This window comes from Euleptes europaea, chromosome 10 (assembly GCF_029931775.1).
Source record: "Euleptes europaea isolate rEulEur1 chromosome 10, rEulEur1.hap1, whole genome shotgun sequence".
Classification (NCBI taxonomy): domain Eukaryota; kingdom Metazoa; phylum Chordata; class Lepidosauria; order Squamata; family Sphaerodactylidae; genus Euleptes; species Euleptes europaea.
Genome location: NC_079321.1, coordinates 52,375,524 through 52,397,182, shown reverse-complemented (window position 1 = coordinate 52,397,182; position 21,659 = coordinate 52,375,524). Strand labels below are relative to the sequence as shown.

The following is a 21,659-nucleotide window of genomic DNA, read 5'->3' as shown; positions in this document are numbered from 1 at the left end:
TGCGTTTATTTTTAAATTCTTTCGGCCATCAAAGGAGGCTTTTTATTTTTAGGAGCATTTGTTCACTGTGAGCTGCTCGTGTGTGTCAGTTGCCTGTGGAGTACGTGCGGCGCTGGCGATATAGTAAAGACCGTTCCTCTGTGACGGTAGGGCGGGAAGGGTGAACGGCATGCTGGGATTTGTAGTCCGGAGGGAGAGGCGTCTGTGTTGAGTATTTTAGGCCACGCCACGTGGAGACTAGGCTATCTGTTGGCGATTGCCCCGAGCATAAACGTGTATGAAGTCTTAAATGTAGCATGTTTATGTGGGAGTGGCTCTACTGAAATCGATGGCACTTGCTTTGAAACAAGTGTACTTGCAAGTTAATCAACTATAAATTTGTGGTAATTTAGATTAGTTCACTGCTACCTATGTATTTTAAATGTGCTTTCTATGTATGTAAGCCTTGTTAATTTCATGGGAGAATGAGGCTGTTTAATTCCACAGTGAAATAATTGTATCTTTAACAAACCCAAGTATGATTGGATTGTGCACCAAGATTTTTTGTGAACTGTATATAAAGCCTGATAAATTCCAGTCATGCCATTAACCTCATTCTGTCTTTTGCTTTTAATTTGTTATAGTAACCTTCAACCATGTCGGTGTTGCCACTTATACAAGGAAAGAAGGTAAGTCTCTATATTGACCTGTAAAAGCATGAATACTAAAGGCTTGTATTTTTAAAAATGCTCTAGGTATTCTTCCGCAGGTAATGCCACTATAAGTGTTAGTGTCAACTATTGAATCTTTTCTAAAAACAGTTTATCCATTTAAATAAGTGCTATAGTAGTAGCCAGTCATGACTATGTAAACTGGCCACATTTTTTACAATTTTAGTTTTGTAAAGATTTGTGCTTACTATCCACTGATATTGCTGATTGTGTGTTAAATGGTTTCCAAATAAAGGCTTTTAAGGGCTGAATTGTACCAAAGAGCCAGCATGGTGTAGTGGTTAGGAGTGGTGGACTCTAATCTAGAGAACTGGGTTTGATTCCCCACTCCTACACATGAAGCCAGTTGGGTGACCTTGGGCTAGTCACAGGTCTTTTAGAGCTCTCTCAGCCACACCTACCTCACAGGGTGTCTGTTGTGGGGAAGGGAAGGTTTGTGAAACTTCCTGAAGAGTGATGGGAAAGAATGAATGTGTTCTTGAGTATGTTATAGTAAAAGTGGCCATCAAGTTAATACTGGAGAACCCATGCAGAATTCCTTCCTATGGTTAGTTGTGTAAGGGGGAAAAAGCAACCAGGGCACAAGCGGTTATGTCAATGATGAGCCTATCCCGAACCTGATCTTGCTGATGAAAAAATCATACGGATCTGGCTTCTGAGATTCCTTTGAACCACTTGTCAGAATTTACTCAAACAGCTTCTTTGTAATGATGTGCAATTATCGACCGTAGATATGAATCATTTTTTACTTAAAAACTTGGCTGGGAGCTGCGGTTTTTGTGCTGCAGTACATTGTGAAATTAAAATCTATTTTTAATCTATTTTTAAAAACTGATTCTTGATCACATTACTTAGAACGAAGGGAAAAATCTGAATGCTGCTAGAAGGGAAATAATAACTAAGCAATTCTTGTAAGTTTGCATTTTGCCTTTTTTTTTTTTTTAGGCTGCTAACACATGTGCTGAAATGGTTGCCTACAAAGGTATGTATATTAACAAGCTGTGACATGTTAAAAAGTTGGAATTGGTCCAGCCAGTGATGAACCTATCCCGAACCTGAGCACTTGATGAGAAATCTCAAATACGGATCTGGCTTCTGAGGTTATACCACCACTAGTAGAAAACTTTGAAACAAGTTGCACTGCTACAACTGCTAATTTCTTGATACTTTCCCTTGTAGGTTGGCAGCTGAGGTCCAGGCAACATGCGGGATTGACTTGATGTAGGGATCATCTGCCGCTGACCAATTCCATTGGTTTCACCGTGAATATTATGATTGACTTGTAAGTCATTGGGCTTAGAAGGCTGTAACTGCCAAGGGTTGCACTGTAGTAGGCCTACTTAGCTTTGGTACAGTGTTAGGGCATCTTAAATGATGTGGAAATTCTTAAGTTCTGTATATGCCAACCCTAAGGAGCAAGAAAGGATGTTGGGTTGACGCTGATTGCCTCCCTCCCATCCATAGCAGATCTCCAGCTCCTCCTGTACTGCTTCAGAGGGTCCCCCAAGAGTAGCATGGGGAGGAGCATTTGGGGGACAGGGGAATCTAGACAGGTTCAAATCCATGATGTCTCCCTAAAATATGCCAGTGGTTGAAAGTTGCACCTCATAGTCTAGAAGGAATAAAATAGAATCAGTAAATGTATATCAAAACTAGAATGTTCTAAAAACATTTCCTTGTTTAAATACAATTAATTGTTTCATCATTGCTTTATTAAACATGCAAGGGAACAACATGTGAAAGTGGAGTTATTTTCTTGAGGCCTTATACAGGAGTAAAAAGATCAAATATTGGCAAGTGTTTCGTACATTAAAATGCAGTTCAAAATTATAACTAATGATAAACAGGAGTTGAGGTCCATAAGGTTTCTATGAATCGCCAGCTGAACTGATTAGAGCATAGGGCAGAAAGTGATAAGTCAGCCATTAAGCGTATATGTGTGTTATATCCTGATCTTCCAGATAAAAGACTGGTTCATAATGCACAAAGTCAAACCAAGTTTAAATAGCAAACTAGCAGTCTATCCTGCAGAGTAGTTAAATCTGAATGATTGCATAGGAAGTGACCATTAGGACAATACCTTTGAATCATGACCCAATGCATATTTATTTTGAAATCTTATTTGGGCATATATAGCTACGCAGTTCCTTAGATGCAATTTCTTACAGATCATCACATTCCTGTTCCAAGGGTGTGCCTAGTGGGTGAGGTTCACCGGCTTGCCGCCAGAAGTGAAAAAGCCTTGCTCCATGGAATCTGAACGGTAGGATTGGATGTACCCTCCTGAGCACCTTAGGACTTCACATAGAGTTGTTAGTCTAAATTATCTTATTTCTTATAACAGCAAGGTTGCAATACAGTTTACTGAGTACACATAACTGTAAAATCTGTTCACTCATTTTTAGTTAAATTAATGTCAGAAAATCAGCTGAAGTCTTCCTGTAGGTATTCAAATCAGCCTCAAGTCTTGGGAGATGAGTCGGAATTAGAAGTGCAATAAATCTAAAACTTGGGAATTAATGTTCACATCAAGTGGTTGTATGTTTGTTGTTATTTTTGAATATCTGAATCATACTAAACATGTAGTTGCAGTGAAAGTACACCAAAATAAAATTTGTCTACAAGGTCTAAGCTATTTTTTTTCTTGATAATTAACAATTTACTGGTTGGTGGTAATAAAAATGAAGTACATAAATAAAAGGTGGCCTAAAATAGGGAAAGATGACATTATTTCATTAAACATATGGTCATTGGAAACCTCGCAGCATGGGACAGTGCACTGCAGGATCATTGCTGCTCCTGGCTTCACATGGTAGAGGCTGTTTCAGTAATCTCAAAGGATGTAGTGCTAAAAAAGGAACTTGAAGCATTAGCTGTAAAGTAGATGGATATACTGATATGATATTATGAAGATATTTCCCCATAACTCAGCTGGGGAATTCAGGATAGGTAAATCTATCATAACCAATGCATTAACTTGCAACAAATTGTGGTACTTTAACTACCACTGACAAAGTGGGCTCTGGCTGATGAAACCTTGTGATATAATAAATCAACAGATGTATTGTGGTAATTTAATTTTTTTACAAATGTAAAAAAAAGCAACAATACTGCTGGTTTGGCCACAATATGACAATCGCTACACCATCTATGTCCTGAATGAATTCGTTTAACCACAAGATAGAGTAGCAACTAGGATTCTCTTCAAGACATACAAACACAAGGAAAAACAGGGATAAACAATGTTAATAATTATTCCAGAGCAGCAGTGAGAGTGAAATGTCCACAGAAGTGAGGAATCTCCTTCTATAATGTGTGATACCATGCTGCAAGATGACTTCATACCTGACATGGAGTCAGCTTCCGAGAATCCTGTCATCTGTATCTCTTCTCAAGCTGACAAGAGTTTGAAAGGATTCCAATGCTAGATAATGCAATTTTTTCTTTATTACAAGACTAATGCTTTTTTTTTTTGCTAACGTGATATGAATGCCCACATAGGCTGTAATGAATCGATTCAGCCCTTTATGGGATGGATGTTGATGCTCCAGATCTTGTTTCAGATAGATTTCAGATTTTTCAGATTCTAAGGTAAATACTAGAGGGAAGATTTTTTTGACAATCTTCGCTTAAACTAGGATTCAATGTAGTGCTTAGGATAATTTACAAGAAATAGTGAAATAGGAGCCAGGGGAAATGCCCCATTGAACAAAGCGAATCTGCGCCACCAAAAAGGGTGGTACATTTCTGCTGCAGCTCAAGGTGTTCCCAGGGCAAATGGGGTTAGGAAGCTGCCCAAAGGCAGCTCTGCCCCCAGGAACCCCTCCCCCCCGCATGGCTGTGTTTGCACCCATGGAGGTGTAGATACCACCTTATTCCATGTTAAGGTGGCACCTTAAGCTGGCACGGGGTCATGCTGTCTCCTAAGGAGCTCAGCCCCCCCCCCTTCAGGAATGGGCTGCCCAAGACCAAAGATTTCCAGGGTGTAAGCTTTGAAGAGTCATGCAGCCTGTAAATGGACACTTATAAAACAAGTTTCCATCAGAAAGTCACTTGTGTCTTTTGGGCATCTTACAATAAGAATGCTCCCTGCCAAGTTTTTCTTCCATGCAGCCTCTGTGGAATAGCTTTTTGGAAAGTCGACAACTGACCACTGGTTCTAGAACAAACAGGTCCACAGCTCTTTAGTGACCCACCACATGGCATGGGGCATTCCATAAAGTGGAGTATGCAAACTGTTTTTCTAGCGACGAACTTTTATCAGACTACACCTTTTCCAAAAGCCTCAGAGGGAGTAGTACCACTGCCACATTCCTAATCTTTCCCACCTGCTTGCCTCAAGTGGCAGGCAATTGCTAGATCAGCCAGCCATCCCCTGTGTGTGTGTTCAGTGCCGTCAAGTCACTTCCGACTCATGGAGACCCTATGAATCAATGTCCTCCGAAACGTCTTATCTTGGACAGCCTTGCTCAGATCTTTCAAATTGAGGGCTGTGGCTGCCTTTATTGAGTCCATCCGTCACTTGTTGGGCCTTCCTCTTTTCCTGCTGCCCTCAACTTTTCCTAGCATGACTGTCTTCTCCAGTGACTCTTCTCATAATGTGACCAAAATACGATAGCCTCGGTTTAGTCATTTTAGCTTCTAGGGTCAGTTCAGGCTTGATTTGATCTAGAACCCATTGATTTGTTTTTTTTTTTTGGCAGTCCATGGTATCCGTAACACTCTCCAACACCTTTCAAAAGAATCTACTTTCCTCCTATCAGCCATCCCCTGTCCTAGTTTAAAGCCACATGGCAGTCATCACAACGTCACCTCTCTGTTTTCCCCCACTTGCAAGCGGCGTGAGAAAGGAAGCTCTTTCCTGCAATAGTGGAAGCCGTGGGACAGCCCGTGGAGGAAACGACGCCGCTGAAGGGAGGGAAACCCATCCGCTTAAAGCCCCCAGCCGGCGCGCTACTCAGTCTCAGCAGGTGCTGAATGGGGACCCGCCATTCTAGTTGCCAAGTGAGGGAATCTATAAGATCTACACATTTTGTCTTATGTTATAAAAATAAAACATTATTAAAAAAAAAAAGATCTATGCGAGAGCGACCTGGGAAAGAAGCCGACGGGACAGCAAGGCGTGCAGGCAGCGCCCTCGCACCCCCTTTCCTTGCAATCTTTCCACGTGCTTTTTCCCTGCTCGAGGAAGGGAAGGCACCGGGCCACGGCAGGGCCCAGCTCCCTCGCGCTTTTGCGTCATCTAGCGAGCACCTAGCCCACCCCATAGGGTTGCCAACCTCCAGGTAGTGGCTGGAGAGCTCCTGCTATTACAACTGATCTCCAGCCGATAGGGATCGGTTCACCTGGAGAAAATGGCCGCTTTGGCAACGGGACTCTATGGCATTGAAGCCCCGCCCCAAACCCCGCCCTCCTCAGGCTCCGGCCCCCCCAAAAAATCTCCCGCCGGTTGCAAAGAGGGACCTGGCAACCCCACCACCCCAAGTCTCCCGACGAGTAGTCACCGATCCGCTCCTTAAGCGGAAGGCCCGTAATATCGCCGCTCAGACCCAATTCTCGCGTGTTTGCGAACGAGAGCGCGAACTAGCGCGTGCCCCGAAGAGAGGCCCCGCCTCTGCCCAGCTCCACTCAGAGTTGCCTAAAGGAAGGAGGGGACTCTCGCCCTCCATCCCTCCCTCCCTTCTGCTCTCTCCGCGTACAGACCGGACCCCGCCCTTTCGCGCATGCGCGCGCCCCCGCTCCCCCCCTTCAGTTTCCTGACTGTCTAGAGCGCCTAGTAGTGGGTCGGGCCCGAAACCCCTGCGGAACTGCCTGGGAGACCCCGGCGCTGGGGCTACGCCAGCGCGCGCGCGACGCCGCCGCCGCCTCCTCCCTCCCTCCTGCCTGAGCCGAGTGGAAGGGGGCTGGGGGTTGGTTGGTGCCAGCAGCGGCGTGAGCGCTCCAGCGGCCGCCATTTTACGCAGGCTCCTGCACATTCTCCGGACACGCCGCGAGAGCGGAGACGGGGCAGCTCCGCCACCGCTGAGGCGCCAGCCGCGCCCCCCTCCCCGCACCGCCCCCCTCCCCTCAGGAGCCCTTTTAGCTCGCCGCGCGTCGCCGTCAGCTCCCCCCCCCCTCTCACCCTCACAGGTGAGCAGCCGCGCTCAGGGCATGTCAGGCGGCGGAGAGCGCGGGGTGGGAAGAGGCGAGGCCGTACCGCGGTCCGCTGAGCGGCGGTTGGGTTGGGGTGGGGGTGGGGCGGCGGTTGGGCTGCCTGACGTTCCGAAGGGGGTCGACAAAGAAGGGGGGGCGAGCGGGCCCGTCCCACACAGCGGGGCTTTTTATGGCCGGGGACGGGGGCAGGGCGGACCAGGCCCGGGACCCACAGAGATGTCACGGTGGGTGAGCGGAGGGGGGGAAGTCATGAACCCACCCGCCTGCCTCTCCCTCCCTCCCTCCTTCCTTCCCGGGGAGCTTCGGGAGCTCCAGCTGCTTCATTGTCCTGGCGGCAGCGCCATTCATTGGCCACGAGGCGCCTCCCGGGTGGGGTGGGGACGGGGACGGGCTTCGGGGCCGCCAGAGCGGCTGCGGGGACTGGGGGCCGCGTGCCTCCGGTCACGTAACGAGGCCAGAATAGAAAGAGGGTCTGGTACAGCCAGCCTTGCACGTTGCAAAGGGGGGGGGAGGGGAGAGCTGGGGAGGGCTGGACGCCCGTGTGTCGGTGTCTCTCTCCACATTGTTCCGGGGAGACACGGGAAGTCCTCGTGGGCATTCACGCCGCTTCTTCTCCCCAGCCGCCCCCCCCTTCCCGGTTTTCCCTAGTTATGGCGAAATCGGGCCCAGGGTGTTGCAACTCCTCTCCCGGAGGGGGGGGAAGGAAGGGGGGAGGGAAAGTCTGGTTTTTCCGGAGGAGGGGTGGAGGGAAGTTGGTCGCTGGAGGAAGTTGTAAGACATTTGAATGCGCCGAGCACGTGTTCCTTTTTCGGGCTTTCTGGCGCCGGCTGCCACCTGGGGTAAATGTCGGCTTTGGAAGCGCTTTGTTCCTTTTGCTTGGTTGCCGGTCGGCCCCTGTCAAGGAGCGGTGCCCTGGGGGTAGGCAGGGGAGGGGTGGTCGTGGCATGCGATGGGCCGAAATGATTGGATCAGGGCGAAGGAGTAGCAGTAGACGGCAGTGGCTGCATCGCGGGCGTGGTGTCTGCAAGTTCTTTCTCGCCATTTGGTTCTTCCAATTTCTAACTTACCTAGAGCTGTTTTAGGGTGTGCTAGGGAGAGGAAGGGAGGCGAGTCGGAGAGTTTGGTGGATTGTGGAGCACTTGTAGTAAAACCTTCGCACCTCCCTAGGCAGTGGTTCTAGAGTATGCCTTTGCACTAGTTTTTTTTTTTCTTCCCTTTGAAGCTTGCAAGCTTTCCTGTTTCAAAAGTAGTAGGGAGAGTGGGTTAAGTTTTGCAAGCATCTAGTGGGCAGCTGCATGTATTGACGTCCTTTTTTCTTTTATTAATAAGCTCATTTGACCAAAGGTCTTGAGCGTTATATTGACGTCCAAATTGTTTGGCAAGGTTTTTAGCTTAATTTATGATGCTTATTGCATTTGAACAGATATCTGGAAACATGGCTTCTGAACATGTTAATGGGAATGGTACTGAAGAGCCCATGGATACTTCTGCTGCAGTTTCCCATTCTGAGCATTTCCAGACATTGCTTGATGCTGGTTTACCACAGAAAGTTGCTGAAAAACTAGATGAAATTTACGTTGCAGGTAAGATGTAAAACTTGCAAAGTCACATTTTCAATTTTTCTATTGGACGTTCCTTGCTTTGGGCTAAAATAGCAACTTTTTGTGGTTTCCAAAAAAAAATTATGGGGATTGCAGTCGTCTCAGTAAGTGCTTGGATGGTCAACTGCTATGTGATGCTTATGATAGTCCAGATTGGGTGGTGGTGAGGGAAAACTTGTAAATCAGGCTCTAGGAACAATACATAGTGGATTAGAGTGGCGTGTGTTTGGCGCAGGATAGTTCAATGAGGTATTCATAGTGTGCATCTCTTCTGGGTGACAACTTTGATAGAATGTTAAGTTTTTGGGTGCAAAGGCTATTGTGCGTGCAGTTACATTCTGAAGCTCAGTTTGGAGAGTTAGAGATTTATTGAGCTTTTTAAGTTTCTTAAGAGTGCTTACATTGTGATTTATAGACACCTCCATAGTAACTGTAGACATAAGTGATGCAATGTGTTTGCCGATTAATTCATTTGATTGACTAATGCATGTTTTGTATTTAATAAAGTCCTAATTTAGCCTGTTCAGTGGTGGTTTCTGAAATACCACAAATGAGCTAATTGAAAATCTCTAAAATAAAGTATTTCTTTTTCTAGGGTTAGTTGCTCACAGTGATTTAGATGAAAGAGCTATTGAAGCTTTAAAGGAATTTAATGAAGAAGGTGCATTGGCAGTGCTTCAGCAATTTAAAGACAGTGATCTATCTCATGTTCAGGTAAAGTACTATAGTGGAGGCTTTTTTGTTGGTAGTAGCTTCTCTTAGCCATGTATATAATGCATAGAAGTAAGGAAGATATGATGTTAATTGTATTCGTGCTTCCTTAAATCTGTCCAATAACAGCTGATAATTTTTTTTAAAGAACAAAAGTGCCTTTTTATGTGGCGTAATGAAGACCTACAGACAGCGAGGGACCAAAGTGGCAGATTCTAGCAAAGGACCAGATGAGGCAAAAATAAAGGTATGTTTTATTATAGGCATCTCTGTCTGTCTCTCCCCCTCCCTCCCTCCTTGGCTCATCAATGCTGTTGGTCTATGTAGTTATAACTAGCATAACAGAGTAATTTGTGTTGGGGTATTTCTAACAGCATTATGTGCAAAATAAGTGCGTTAGGTCAGTCCTGCATCGGTTGACATTTCTTCAGGAGCTTGTTAAAGCTGATAAAGATTGTGTTGAAGTAGCTGAATCAGGTATTTGTACACATTCTGTGCTTATGTTTGAGTCATATTTTGCTCCTGAAACAGATCTTTTGTGCTATCTTACAAGAGTTTGTGTTGGGTTTGTGACACCAGCACAATTCTGCTTGTATAACATTTCTTAAAGCAGTTCTGTACACTTAATGCTGGGGCCCTGATTTATAGAATTGGTTTCTCTTTTGGCTTTTGACCAATTTATTATACATGACTTAACGTTTTGAATTTAAATCTGAAGGCACTTTTGGAGAGAACGGGTTACACGCTTGATGTGACTACTGGACAGAGGAAGTATGGTGGTCCTCCCCCAGAGTCTGTCTATGCAGGACAGCAGCCTTCCGTTGGCACTGAGGTAAGCAAGTTAATATTTGGGTGTAAATAGGGTTGCTAACAGACCTAGAGAAAAATATCCTTCTTAATATGTAGAAATGGGCAGATAAAACTTTTAAAGGTGTGTAGGTAAATAACATCACCACCTGGTAGTGACATTACTAAATGAAGAAGACAGGGTGTTTTTTTTTCCTCCAGGTGGTTGGCAACTCTAGAGGTGAAAAACAATATCTCTGGTGTTTTTTAAAAAAATGGTTTTGTTACAGATATTTGTGGGTAAAATTCCAAGAGACTTATTTGAGGATGAGCTTGTCCCGTTATTTGAGAAAGCTGGACCTATTTGGGATCTACGCTTGATGATGGACCCACTGACTGGTCTAAACAGAGGATACGCTTTTGTCACTTTTTGTAACAAAGAGGCAGCTCAAGAAGCTGTTAAATTGGTAAGTTTTCTCATTGTGGTGTTCTGGGGCTGCTTCTTAAAGCAATTACTGTAACTGCTGGCAGTAGCTAAGAAACTTTCTCATCATCTTACATTAATATATAGGTTCAAGTTGCTTAGCGTTTGCAGAACTTGATTTCTAGTGGAACTGTACTATCTGAACTTAAATTATAACTTTATCTTGAGTTTTGACTTCATGGTGGTTAGTATTTCTGGGTTCTCTGCACTGCAGCTGCTTAAAAGGGCAGAGGGGAGAGATTTCAGACCTAGTGCTTGGCTGAGACTTGGAATGACAAGGTAACTGTGGCTTTAAAGATTTTATGACTCATTCCAGTGGACACTGTCCAGCATAATTTCTATTAGAAGATTAAATGTTGGGAGTAATGATATTCTTTCTCAGTGGCATCGGGCATATACTGATGCTTAATTCAGCAGCAACAACAAAAGGAATAATAGGCTAAAGCAAGTTCTTGTATAATTTTTGAAAGTGCAGCAGTAGAAAAATGCTGTAAGTAAATAGCTTTCTAGGTAACTGATGGTATTGAATGCTTTAAGAATCTAGTCGAGTTAGTGGTGCAGTCCTTTTTTTGCTTTTGTTCCCTGGCACTTAAGTGTGGTGTTGACAACTTTGGACCAGTACACTGGAGTTATCTTTTTCCCCGCTGTCAGAAGATTAATCAGACATTTCATAAAGTCCTAAGAACTCCCAGTGTTAACTTGTTGATGGATATTCTGAATGGGCGATAATTTCTCATATGAACAGTGTTTTCTTGAAAGTGAGTTGTACAGTTGGTGTCTTAAACTGAAACTTCTGTTGTATGCAGATGTGTCCAGTGTTTGAGACCCCAATTGTCTTTGCTGTATGGTTAAATGTAGTTGCATTTATTAAATGTTAATTTAGAAAGTTGTTAGTTGTGAAGGCCTCCCTCCCCCCGATACTGTCGTAATTCTGCCACAGCGTGGCTCCTTAATCCTATAGATTGGTTTTTGCTGCTACACTATGCAGGGCAAGTTTGTGCAATTAGAACTAAATGTCATCTTGCGTACTAGGAAGTAGGGGATGGTACAGTAGCCATGCACAGGAGCATGTGGCCTGTTCATTTGTAGAATGTCTTGTAGAGACAAGCACAGTGTGTTTTGACCTGTGCTTGGGCTGGGATTGGCTGCAATAGAAGTGCACCATGCCTGGAACCACTAGTTTGATATTGTGAGTTCTCGGCTTGTAATAACCGAGGGATTTGTAGCTTCTTGGGAATTTAAGGCAAAGTATTTTGGGAACGTAAGCAAAGTATGAGTATTTCAGAGAATACAGTATTATGTGTTTGTTTGAAAGTTCATGTTTTGCTTTAGAAGTGTCAGGTTTTTCAACACTTAATATGAAGGATGGACCCTCCATAGTAAAGCTAGTTGATGCTGAAGTAGAAAGGCTTGATTTGTCTGTACTTGGTGATTCGATTTGTAACTTAGAGTTGTAAACCTGGTGTTCTGAGTTACTTTTAATCTTAGAGCAGGAAGAAACCCAGAGATCGTCTGGTTAAAGATCCTGCTTAGACAGGGCTGCCTACATGTCTGTGCAATAGAAAACATACTAGCAGACATGGAAAGCAGTTGCGCTACAGAAAATGTCTGCTCTGAAAACTCCAGATGCCTTAAGCAAGTGAGCCGAACTGCATGCTATAAAAGGGTTTTGTGAATAACTGTTAGCATGTATTGACCCTTTTACAATAAAGTAAAAACCTGAACTTAGCCAACAAAATGAAATGAGGAATCAATTGCTTTGGATAACCTTCCTTGTATAACTTTCTTCTAGTATAACAATCATGAAATCCGTTCTGGAAAACACATTGGCGTATGCATCTCTGTAGCCAATAATAGACTTTTCGTTGGCTCTATTCCTAAGAGTAAAACCAAGGAGCAGATAGTTGAAGAATTTGGCAAAGTAACAGGTAAGCTGCTTGATACTTTTGGTTGGTAAATATAAAAGGGAAGATTTATTCTCAAGTGATCGATGATGAATTTTTTTCACCATCTTTCGGCTGATGTTGAATGATGATGGCATTCTAAACTGAGATCATGAATAATAATGAACATGTGGAAAATAGTAGAGGTGGAAGCAATGTCTGGGTGTTGATGCATCTGGGCTGTCATGCCAGGATCTTAAGCCTTGCTCAAGGAAGCCTATCTAGAGTAATTTACACCATGCTTTTCTTCCTCAGTAGTGTGTGGCTCGTTGTAAGTTTTCCTTAATGAAGGAAATATTTTTCTGGCTTTCATTGCATAATGGTAGATGAAGAAACAGCAAAGAGAATATTTAATTTTTTTGTCCTTTATTTCTGTTGCTAGTTTAGGTGGGGGACTACATGGTTGTGCCCTCCTCCATTTTATCATAGCCTTTTGAGGTAGGTGGGGGTGAGAGAATGGGATCATCCCAAGGTCACAAAGTGAGCTTCATGGCTGAATAGGGAAAGCAAGTCTCCCTGCTAATGGCTCAGTGGTATAACCATGGCACCACACCTCTTAGGGGCCTTCTTGGCTGCTTGCAATCCTCCACCTTACAAATTTCCTTTACCTTTCGGTTCCTCCATGCCAGAATTTTGGAATCTGCTTCGTCATTCAGACCTTTGTGAAAGTTTGTTTGATGGATTAACTAAACATATCTGGTTGGCTTCAATTTCAGAGGGTCTTACAGATGTAATACTGTATCATCAGCCTGATGACAAGAAAAAGAATCGAGGTTTTTGTTTTCTTGAGTATGAAGATCATAAAACAGCAGCTCAAGCGAGGCGTAGATTAATGAGCGGAAAAGTGAAAGTCTGGGGAAATGTCGTTACAGTAGAATGGGCTGATCCTATAGAAGATCCAGATCCAGAAGTTATGGCAAAGGTAGGATAAGTAGAGAAATAGAAAAATAAACTTAATTTGCAAATGTTTTTGGCAACCTGTCAAAATGACAGCTGGTATTTAATAGGTAGAGTAATAGTGCTTTGAAGTGCATTGTGTTTCAAATGGCAAGTTTTGTAGAAATAATTACACTTCTAAATGTACATTCCTAAGCCTGTTCTGCAGTATTTGCCAGTCATAGAATAATTATGTAGAAATGATAGTTAAAATATTAGTTTGAACTACCCAAGCTGTGTGTATGTGTTTTTTTTTTATGATGCTTTGAAAAGTTTGGTGGAACATTTTTACAACAGAGATTTCAAGATGAGAACCAGAATTTCAAGCCAGATCTGTAAACTGGCATATCTCACAAGCATACCATTGTAGTCACACTATTGCAAAGAAACAAGCAAAATTGTTCTCCAAATTAATTCTTGATTTCTTATTTTTAGGTGAAAGTCTTGTTTGTGCGAAACCTTGCAAATTCAGTCACAGAGGAAATTCTAGAAAAGGCCTTTAGTCAGTTTGGAAAACTGGAGCGAGTGAAGAAGCTAAAAGATTATGCGTTCATTCATTTTGATGAACGTGATGGTGCTGTAAAGGTAGGTTTGGGGAGCCCAAAGGAGATAGCAATTAAAAGTTATTCGTTTTGTACTATATCCACTTATGTTCTCTTAAATGAGAGAAATATGCTGTTCATGTTCAGAGGAGCTTGGAACTTATTACCACCTATTGTCTTTAGGTCAGTTGGTAGCTTTCATTTTCTTACCTCATTATGTTGATCATGTCTGCTTCTGAAGCTATTTTGGTCACTCATTATTCCCTGAAAAATTTACAGTCTATGTTTGGCTTAAGGTACTTTGATTTGATACACTTCCAGGAGAGAGTAAAAGTGAACAAAAACAGACGAATGTTTTGTTAGGACAGTAAATCCAGATGGTTTCAACCAAGTCATTTGTGCCACGTTCTCAAGTAAGAGGAGCCTTGTGGAATCATCTCCCAAGAACTTTCATGACCCAAGCAGTCAGCTACACTTTTGGTGCAAAAGCGATCCACTAACACTTACGAGAGCCAGCGTAGTGTAGTGGTTAAAGCGTTGGTCTCCGATTGAGAAACTCAGGTTTGAATTCTCGCTCTGCCATAGAAACTTGCTGGGTGATCTTGGGCCAGTCGCACACTCTCAGCCTCGGCCCTGGGAAGTAATTGGATGGGAGACCTCCAAGGAATACCAGGGGCGTGACGCAGAGACAGGCAGTGGCAAACCACTTCTGAACGTCTCTTGCCTTAAAAACTACAGGGTTGCCATAAGTCAGCTGTGACTTGATGGCAAAAAAAAAAGCAGTTACAGGATGAAATATTGTTACTTCTAGCCTAAATTCACTATACCTAACTTGAAATTCTGCCTCCTGGTTTGCAGATATTGTCCTCTGTAACGTACAAATTTAATCCAAGTCCCCTGTACATACCCTTCTAATAATGTACACAGTTTCATAGTTGCTAGAGATGAGATAGTATATCTTGTTTTATTTCAGGTGTTTGCTTTCTAGCACAGAGTCTGCTGTAACCTTGGCTTCCAGTCCTTATGGTGGCTAATAACCTGAAAATCTACACTTGCAAAGCTAAAATGGTCTCTTGGGGACAGGAAGTAGAGTTTTAAATGCCCTGTTTTAATGTTTTAAATATAGTTAAAATGTTTTAAATATAGTTAAAATGTTTTAAATATAGTTCTAATAATTTCTTTTCTGTCCTATACTTACTGTTCATGTTGCCTGTGTTCATCTCCTATTTTGCACATTGTCTGAATAAAAGTTTCTCTAGGAATTCATTATAATTAGCTTTTTCTCAACTGTGATTTAGGCAATGGAAGGAATGAATGGCAAAGATTTAGAAGGAGAAAATATTGAAATCGTTTTTGCAAAGCCACCGGATCAAAAAAGGAAAGAACGAAAAGCACAGAGACAAGCTGCTAAAAATCAAATGTAAGTTCTGAAGTCTTGGATTTGGATGCACTTGAGCCAAATTGCATATTGTGGCTTAGAAATGTTTGTCTTTGTCTAATAATTAATTTTCTAAGTGCTGGACTAGACTCTGGGAGGATCTGGTTTGAATCTCCCCTCTGGGATGGAAGCTTGCTGGGAGGCCTGGGGCCACTAAATCTCAGCCTAACCTACCTAAAAGAGTTGTTGTAAGGATAGCATTGAGTATGTGAGCGCTCCCTGTGGAGGAAAGTGGAGTATCAATGTATCTATTAACATAGCCCCATCTGTGGATGCTTAAATCCTGAGGCTGGAACAATGAACAGGCAATACAGATCATTCCACGAACTTTAAACCCCAGTTTGTAAAAAAACTGAAATTAAAATATATTTTTTTAGGGTTGTTGCCCTTAAAAGAATAAACACAGCACTTGTACCTCTAAGAAATGAATGTCCACTGAAATCTGTGGCCGTTGTGGGAGTTGCTTGGCAAATATTGCCAGTACTCAAATCTTGGTTTCTGTTAGTAAATGGCAAGAGGGCAGGCCCTTTTCAAGGCTACTTCAGCATCCCAGTGTATCTGTTTCCCATCCTGCCCAGGAGGGAAGGCCCAGCGGCAGCCACTGGACATTTTGCTACCATGCAATGCGCACGGCTTCCCCAAGTATTACTTTATGACTTGATACCACACAATTTTCATTACTGGGCCGTGGCCAGCAGTGGCCACCCTACAACTCATCGGAATGACTTGCTACCGTATGACTTCTGTAACGCGGCCAGGTTTTTTCCAGGGAGAGATTGCCGGAGGAGGTTAGGAAGGAGAGCTGAGAGCCAGTATCGTATAGGCTAGGATATGGGAGACTCCACACTCTGCCATGGAAGCTTGCTGGGTGACCTTGGGCCCCTCTCAGCCTAATCTATCTCAGAAGTTGTTGCAATGATAAAATGGAGGATGAAGGAAGGTATTATTGGTCCCCGTTGGGGAGAAAGGCAGGGTATAAATGAAGTTAATAAATAAAGCTGAAGACTGGGAGGGGGCAGATAAAAGGGAGGTTGGTTGATGAATGGGAAGGAAAGAAGGACCTCAGGGGTCATCTGGTCACACCCCCTGTACAACTCAGGAAATCCACAACTACCTCCCCCCCCCCCCCCCCAGTGATCCCTGCTTGGTCATGTGTGTGTGTATATGTCAGGCAACTGCTGCTTTTTCCTGAAGTAGAGAAGGTGAATGTCTAGCTAATTCTGCTAAGAGCAGTAGAGGCATACAGTTGACAGGGCCTCAAATTGCTATCACTCCAGCTCTGGTTATGGAAATTTTTGTATTTTATAATTTCCTTGACCTGTTTGTTGCTAGTGAATAATTTGGTCATATCTTCTATGGTTATAATTGTTAACCAAGTATGTATCATTTTCTTTAGAATACCCACAATGCATTTGTATGCATGGTTGAAAGTATGTCCCATTGAGTAAACATGCATACAAATAGGCTGTTAAAGGTCTTACACAAGCAATGGGAGTTGTTGACTGTTAAGTCTGGTTTCCTTCTGTTTTGAACTTTTTTTGTCTTCATTTTCTTTGTAGAATAAAATTGCAATCTCTAATATACAAGTTTAGGATTAGAGCCTGTGAGTAGCTTTTCACTTTGAGGCACATTTATGAGTATTTAATGTTTGCTGTAGCAAAGTGTATGTTGGGGGAGGCATGTGCAAGGGAGCCACAGCTAGTTCCAGTCCCATTAATATTTCTATTTTGACAGTTCACCCCTCCCCATACTGGGGGAGGTCACAATTCTCTTCATATTTTTTGTGAACGTATAGGCCTGCTTCAAGTGTAAAACAACTCTGAAGTTAGGTTTTCTTCGTTGCCATGAATATGGTGGCCATACGTCTTGTTGGCTGAACTTCTCCTTGTATATGTTACAAACTCCCCAAGCCAGGGAGCTCATTTTAGGGGTGTGACTGGTTGGGTTGCCACCTACCTACTCTCAGAAGGCAGAGGGCACTTGAAGCCAGAGCCCCGAAGATTACCATAATGGTCAGATGCGTTCATAAGTGAGTAGGCAGTACTTCAGGTATATTGGTCCCAAACCATATAGGGCTTTGAAGGCCAAGACTGGCACCTTGAATTGTGCCCAGAAACAAATTGGAAGCCAGTGTAGATGGGCCAAGACTGGAGTGATATGATCCCTACGACCTATTCCATTCAACATCCTGGCTGCTGCATTCTGTACCACTTAAAGTTTCTGAACACTTTTCAAGGGCAGCCCCAAATAGAGTGCATTGCAGTAATCTAATCTAGATGTAATGAGGGCATGCACCACTGTGGCCAGATCTTTTCTGTCCAGGAATGGCCCCAGCTGGCTAATTACCTGGCTAATTAATTAAGCTGGCAAAAGGCACTCCTGGCCTCAGCTGCCACCTACTTATCCAGCAGGAGGCCTGGGCACCCCTAGACTATGGACCTGTCCCTTCAAGGGGAGTGCAACCTCATTCAGAGTGGGTGACACCTTCAATCCTGGGTCAGACCTTCCACCCACCAGTAGCACTTCATCTTGTTAAACTGCTTTCAGGCACTGATTCAAGGTTTCTGCTGCCTCCCTGGGATCAGCTACAAGTGTGAGATAAGAACTGAGTGTCACTCTCACATTGGTGACAGCCTATATCTCCGGATGACCTCACCCAGCAGTTTCATGTAGATGTTAAAGAGAACAGGGGACAAGATGGGACCCCACAGGCCAAGGAGCTGAGCAGCAGTACCCCAGCCCACCTTCTGGCATGTTCCCTCCAGGTAGGACTGGAACCATCGCAGAACAGTGCCTTCCCATCCTAGTCCAGATAGGCGATCCAGAAGTATACCATGATCGATGGTATCAAAAACTGCTGAGAGGTCCAGGAGGATCAACAGAGTTGCACTCCTGTCCATCTCCTGGTGCCAGCCCTACATCAGGGCTGTTTCAATCCCATAACCCTGACTGGAAGGGGTCTAAACAATTTTCTTTATCCAGAAAAGCTTGGAGTTGTTAAGCCCCCACCTGTTCAATCACCTTGCTCAAGAATGGAACATTCCATAGTTCTTTCCAGTCTCTTGCAGTTCACCATAAATCACCAGGCTGAATCTTGGTTGTACGCACTTCGTCTGTGGTCATATTGATTGTTTCGAGCAACAAATTTGAGTTTGATTTTCCTGCTAATAATCAAGCCTTTGCTATAGTGGGTCCCTCATAGGTAAAGCTTTATTCAGTTACTTATATTTGTCTCTTTCATCTTCTAAGCGTCAGCTACATTTATGGATCCATTTTTTATTTCCCTCTTATTGCATTTTAACTTCCCTTCCCCTTCAAAAATCCAGTCAAACTGATATTAAACTTCATGACACTGTTTATGTAAATGCTCTAGAACACGGGCGACATTTAGTACTTATCTCATTTAGAACATTTTTATGCTGCCTCTCTGGGAACCTGCCCAAGGAGGCTTATAAAAACCCCTAAACATTAAGATATTATTTAAATTACAGCATTTAAAAAGCCCCTGCCCAGCAGGTTACAGATGTCTTAAAATAGTTTCTATGTCATAACAGTATTTAAAAATCACCCCCTTAATTAAAAGCCTAGGTAGAACAGAAACATCTTGGCTTGGCACCTAAAAGAAAGCATCACAGGTGTCAGGCGGGCCTTAAGAGAAAGAGCATTCCACAGGTGAGATGCCACTACTGAAAAAACACTATCTGGTTGCCACCTGGCTCACCTGTAGGGGGGCACAGAGAATAGTGCTGGTGAAGCAAATCTTAAGTGACATGCTGGATGGAGATGGTCCTTCAGTATTCTGGCGCAGAGCCATTTAGGGCTTTAAAGGTAAGAATCGGCTCTTTGAATGTGCCTGGAAACAAATGGGCAGCCAGTATAGATTTTTCAGCACCTCAACAGCCTGGCTGCTGCATTTTGGACAGATCCATTTTCAAAGGCAGCCCCACATAAATTGCATTACACCAGCTATGGCTTGTGTATCAGCTGCTTTAGTTGAAGTACTGTATTTTCTGGCATATAAGACTACTTTTTAACCCAGGAAAATCTTCTCAAAAGTCGGGGGTCGTCTTATACGCCGGGGGTCGTCTTGTACGCCGGATGCTGAATTCCGAGCCGGACTGGAGAATCTGCCTGGGGAGCCGCCTCCGCTCTGTCCATGTCCGCCGGAGGAGGGAGGGGAGGCGAGCCCGGCGAGGGCGCTCACTGCCCAGCTCGGAGTCGGAGCCAGGCGCGCCGGGGTGCACGGAGGGAAGTGCTCGGCTGCGCTCCAGCGGCAGTGCAAGGCAGGCAGGCGGCTGGCTGGCCGGCTGGCCGGGGTTGGGGTGGCCATTCTCTTCTCCCGGCACAGGGTGTTTTGGCTGCCGCCTAGCACACCCAACATGCCCCCTTTCCTCCCCGGCCTCCGCTTCAGCTTCTGTCTTTATGGGCTTCCCTCCCCTCCAAACCCTCCTTTAGCCCCGCCCTCCGTGGGCCGTCGGCTCAGTCCTCCCCTCGCCTTTAGCCTCGCCCTTCTCAAGGGCCCTTACTCTCGCCCCCGTCCCCCTCTTCTTCCCCGCTCCCTTCTCCCCTCGCCGACTCCCATCGAGAGCCACGTCCCGCTGCTTCGGGCTCCCACCCTCCCACCGGAGCCCGGGGCTGAGTCTCTGGCTGTGGGGCTCCCGCTGCCCGGGGAGGCTCCCTCCCCGTCTCGCCTCCAGGATTTGCTCGGGCCGGGTCGGCACACACTCTTCCATGCCGGGAGGTCGGCCCCCGGCCTCCTCCTGTTCCTCCCGCCAGCGCCGCCTCCTGGCGCGCTGCCAGCTCGTCCGGCCACCCCCACCCCCTCTTTCTCCCGCCCCGGTAAGTGGTGTTGTTTCCCCGGGGGTTGAGCCGCCCCAGGAGGACCGGGGATGGCCGCGGGGTTGGGGCGCAGTCCCGAGGGCCGGCCCTAGGCCGTGGACTCGGGACAATCCCAAACTCTATATTTTAACTGTAAAAATGGGGGGTCGTCTTATACGCCCAGTCGTCTTGTACGCCGGAAAATACGGGTATTTTTTTTCAAGCACTGTAAAACAAAGCTAGTAGTTACGTTCGTAATTACTCTACAGATATTTATACTGACTGTTAATTGTAAAGACTTTAAACCCCAAATTATTACTCTAAAAAGGGTATGAAGTAGATCCACATAGTTTACATTTTTGTGGTCATGGCTCTAAGGAAAACTTGTGTCAATTTTTGGGGAACTTAAGCAACTCCTTTTGTAATCTGCATATTGCTTTTATATTTCTCCTTAGTGGAAGGGACTTTGAATCAACAGTAATATAAAGCTTGATCTCTAATTTTGAGGCCAAAGTACAATTTTCAGGAACAATGGGGGGGGATTATAACAATCAGAAAGATTACTGGTTCTTTTGGGTTATCCGGGCTGTGTAACTGTGGTCTTGGTATTTTCTTTCCTGACATTTCGCCAGCAGCTGTGGCAGGCATCTTCAGAGGAGTAACACTGAAGGACAGTGTCTCTCAGTGTCAAGTGTGTAGGAAGAGTAATATATAGTCAGAAAGGGGTTGGGTTGAGCTGAATCATTGTCCTGCAAAAAGTATCAAAGGTCATGTGCTAATCATTGTCCTGTAAGTATCAAGATAATGTGCTAAAGAGGGTGTGGTATGTTAATATGGAACCATTGTATCCTGAAGTGATCTGTTAATGTGTGAAATCCAAAGCTAATCTGCATGGCTATTGTGGACTGTAGTCTTTGTTAGTCTGGAGGTTTTCAGGACAGGAAGCCAAGCCTTATTATTTCTTAAAGTTATTCATTCTTGGTGTGTCATAAAACAGGCAAACGTCAGTTTAATCTTGGTTTATCATACATGGAGGCTCCTGCATTATGATTATGAAAAGTAAATTATATTTGATCCAGAATGCTTTGTGAGTCCTTCACCTGTTGCATTATATTTTTTAATTGTAACAAATAGGATACTTAGCCAGGTTATAAATTTGGGGGTAAAAACTTTTCATACATGAATTAACCTTAGGGTGGCATTTACTGTTTGCGACAGGATTTAAAGTTGTACTTCTCTTGCAGGTATGATGATTATTACTACTATGGTCCACCTCATATGCCCCCACCAACGAGAGGTCGTGGACGAGGAGGTAGAGGTGGCTATGGATATCCCCCTGACTACTATGGATATGAAGATTATTATGATTATTATGGCTATGATTACCATAACTATCGTGGTGGATATGAAGATCCGTACTATGGTTATGAAGATTTTCAAGTTGGAGCTAGAGGAAGGGGTGGTAGAGGAGCAAGGGGTGCTGCTCTTTCCAGAGGTCGCGGGGCTGCTCCTCCCCGTGGCAGAGCCGGCTATGCAC

At 44.3% G+C, this 21,659-nt stretch overlaps 1 protein-coding gene and 2 non-coding genes across 9 annotated transcripts in view; all 3 read left to right on the top strand.

Moving 5' to 3' along the window:
• The first annotated feature begins 1,302 nt into the window (after positions 1 to 1,302).
• On the top strand, positions 1,303 to 1,372 carry LOC130484048 (small nucleolar RNA SNORD50). The gene has a single exon (XR_008933688.1). It is a non-coding gene; the product is annotated as a small nucleolar RNA SNORD50 (small nucleolar RNA).
• A 368-nt stretch (positions 1,373 to 1,740) lies between these two features.
• Positions 1,741 to 1,812, top strand: LOC130484047 (small nucleolar RNA SNORD50). Its single transcript, XR_008933687.1, has one exon. It is a non-coding gene; the product is annotated as a small nucleolar RNA SNORD50 (small nucleolar RNA).
• A 6,476-nt stretch (positions 1,813 to 8,288) lies between these two features.
• SYNCRIP (synaptotagmin binding cytoplasmic RNA interacting protein) overlaps positions 8,289 to 21,659 on the top strand; it is a 17,913-nt gene continuing 4,542 nt past the window's right edge. For all 7 annotated transcript variants that reach the window (XM_056856503.1, XM_056856502.1, XM_056856501.1 and 4 more), the window contains exons 1-10: positions 8,289 to 8,446; positions 9,060 to 9,178; positions 9,324 to 9,422; positions 9,894 to 10,007; positions 10,252 to 10,428; positions 12,238 to 12,373; positions 13,105 to 13,310; positions 13,760 to 13,909; positions 15,165 to 15,286; positions 21,367 to 21,659. The exon at positions 21,367 to 21,659 is cut by the window's right edge. In XM_056856503.1, the coding sequence (XP_056712481.1) occupies positions 8,299 to 8,446; positions 9,060 to 9,178; positions 9,324 to 9,422; positions 9,894 to 10,007; positions 10,252 to 10,428; positions 12,238 to 12,373; positions 13,105 to 13,310; positions 13,760 to 13,909; positions 15,165 to 15,286; positions 21,367 to 21,659 (1,564 nt within the window). In that variant the 5' untranslated portion in view covers positions 8,289 to 8,298. The remainder of the gene's footprint in view (positions 8,447 to 9,059; positions 9,179 to 9,323; positions 9,423 to 9,893; positions 10,008 to 10,251; positions 10,429 to 12,237; positions 12,374 to 13,104; positions 13,311 to 13,759; positions 13,910 to 15,164; positions 15,287 to 21,366) is intronic.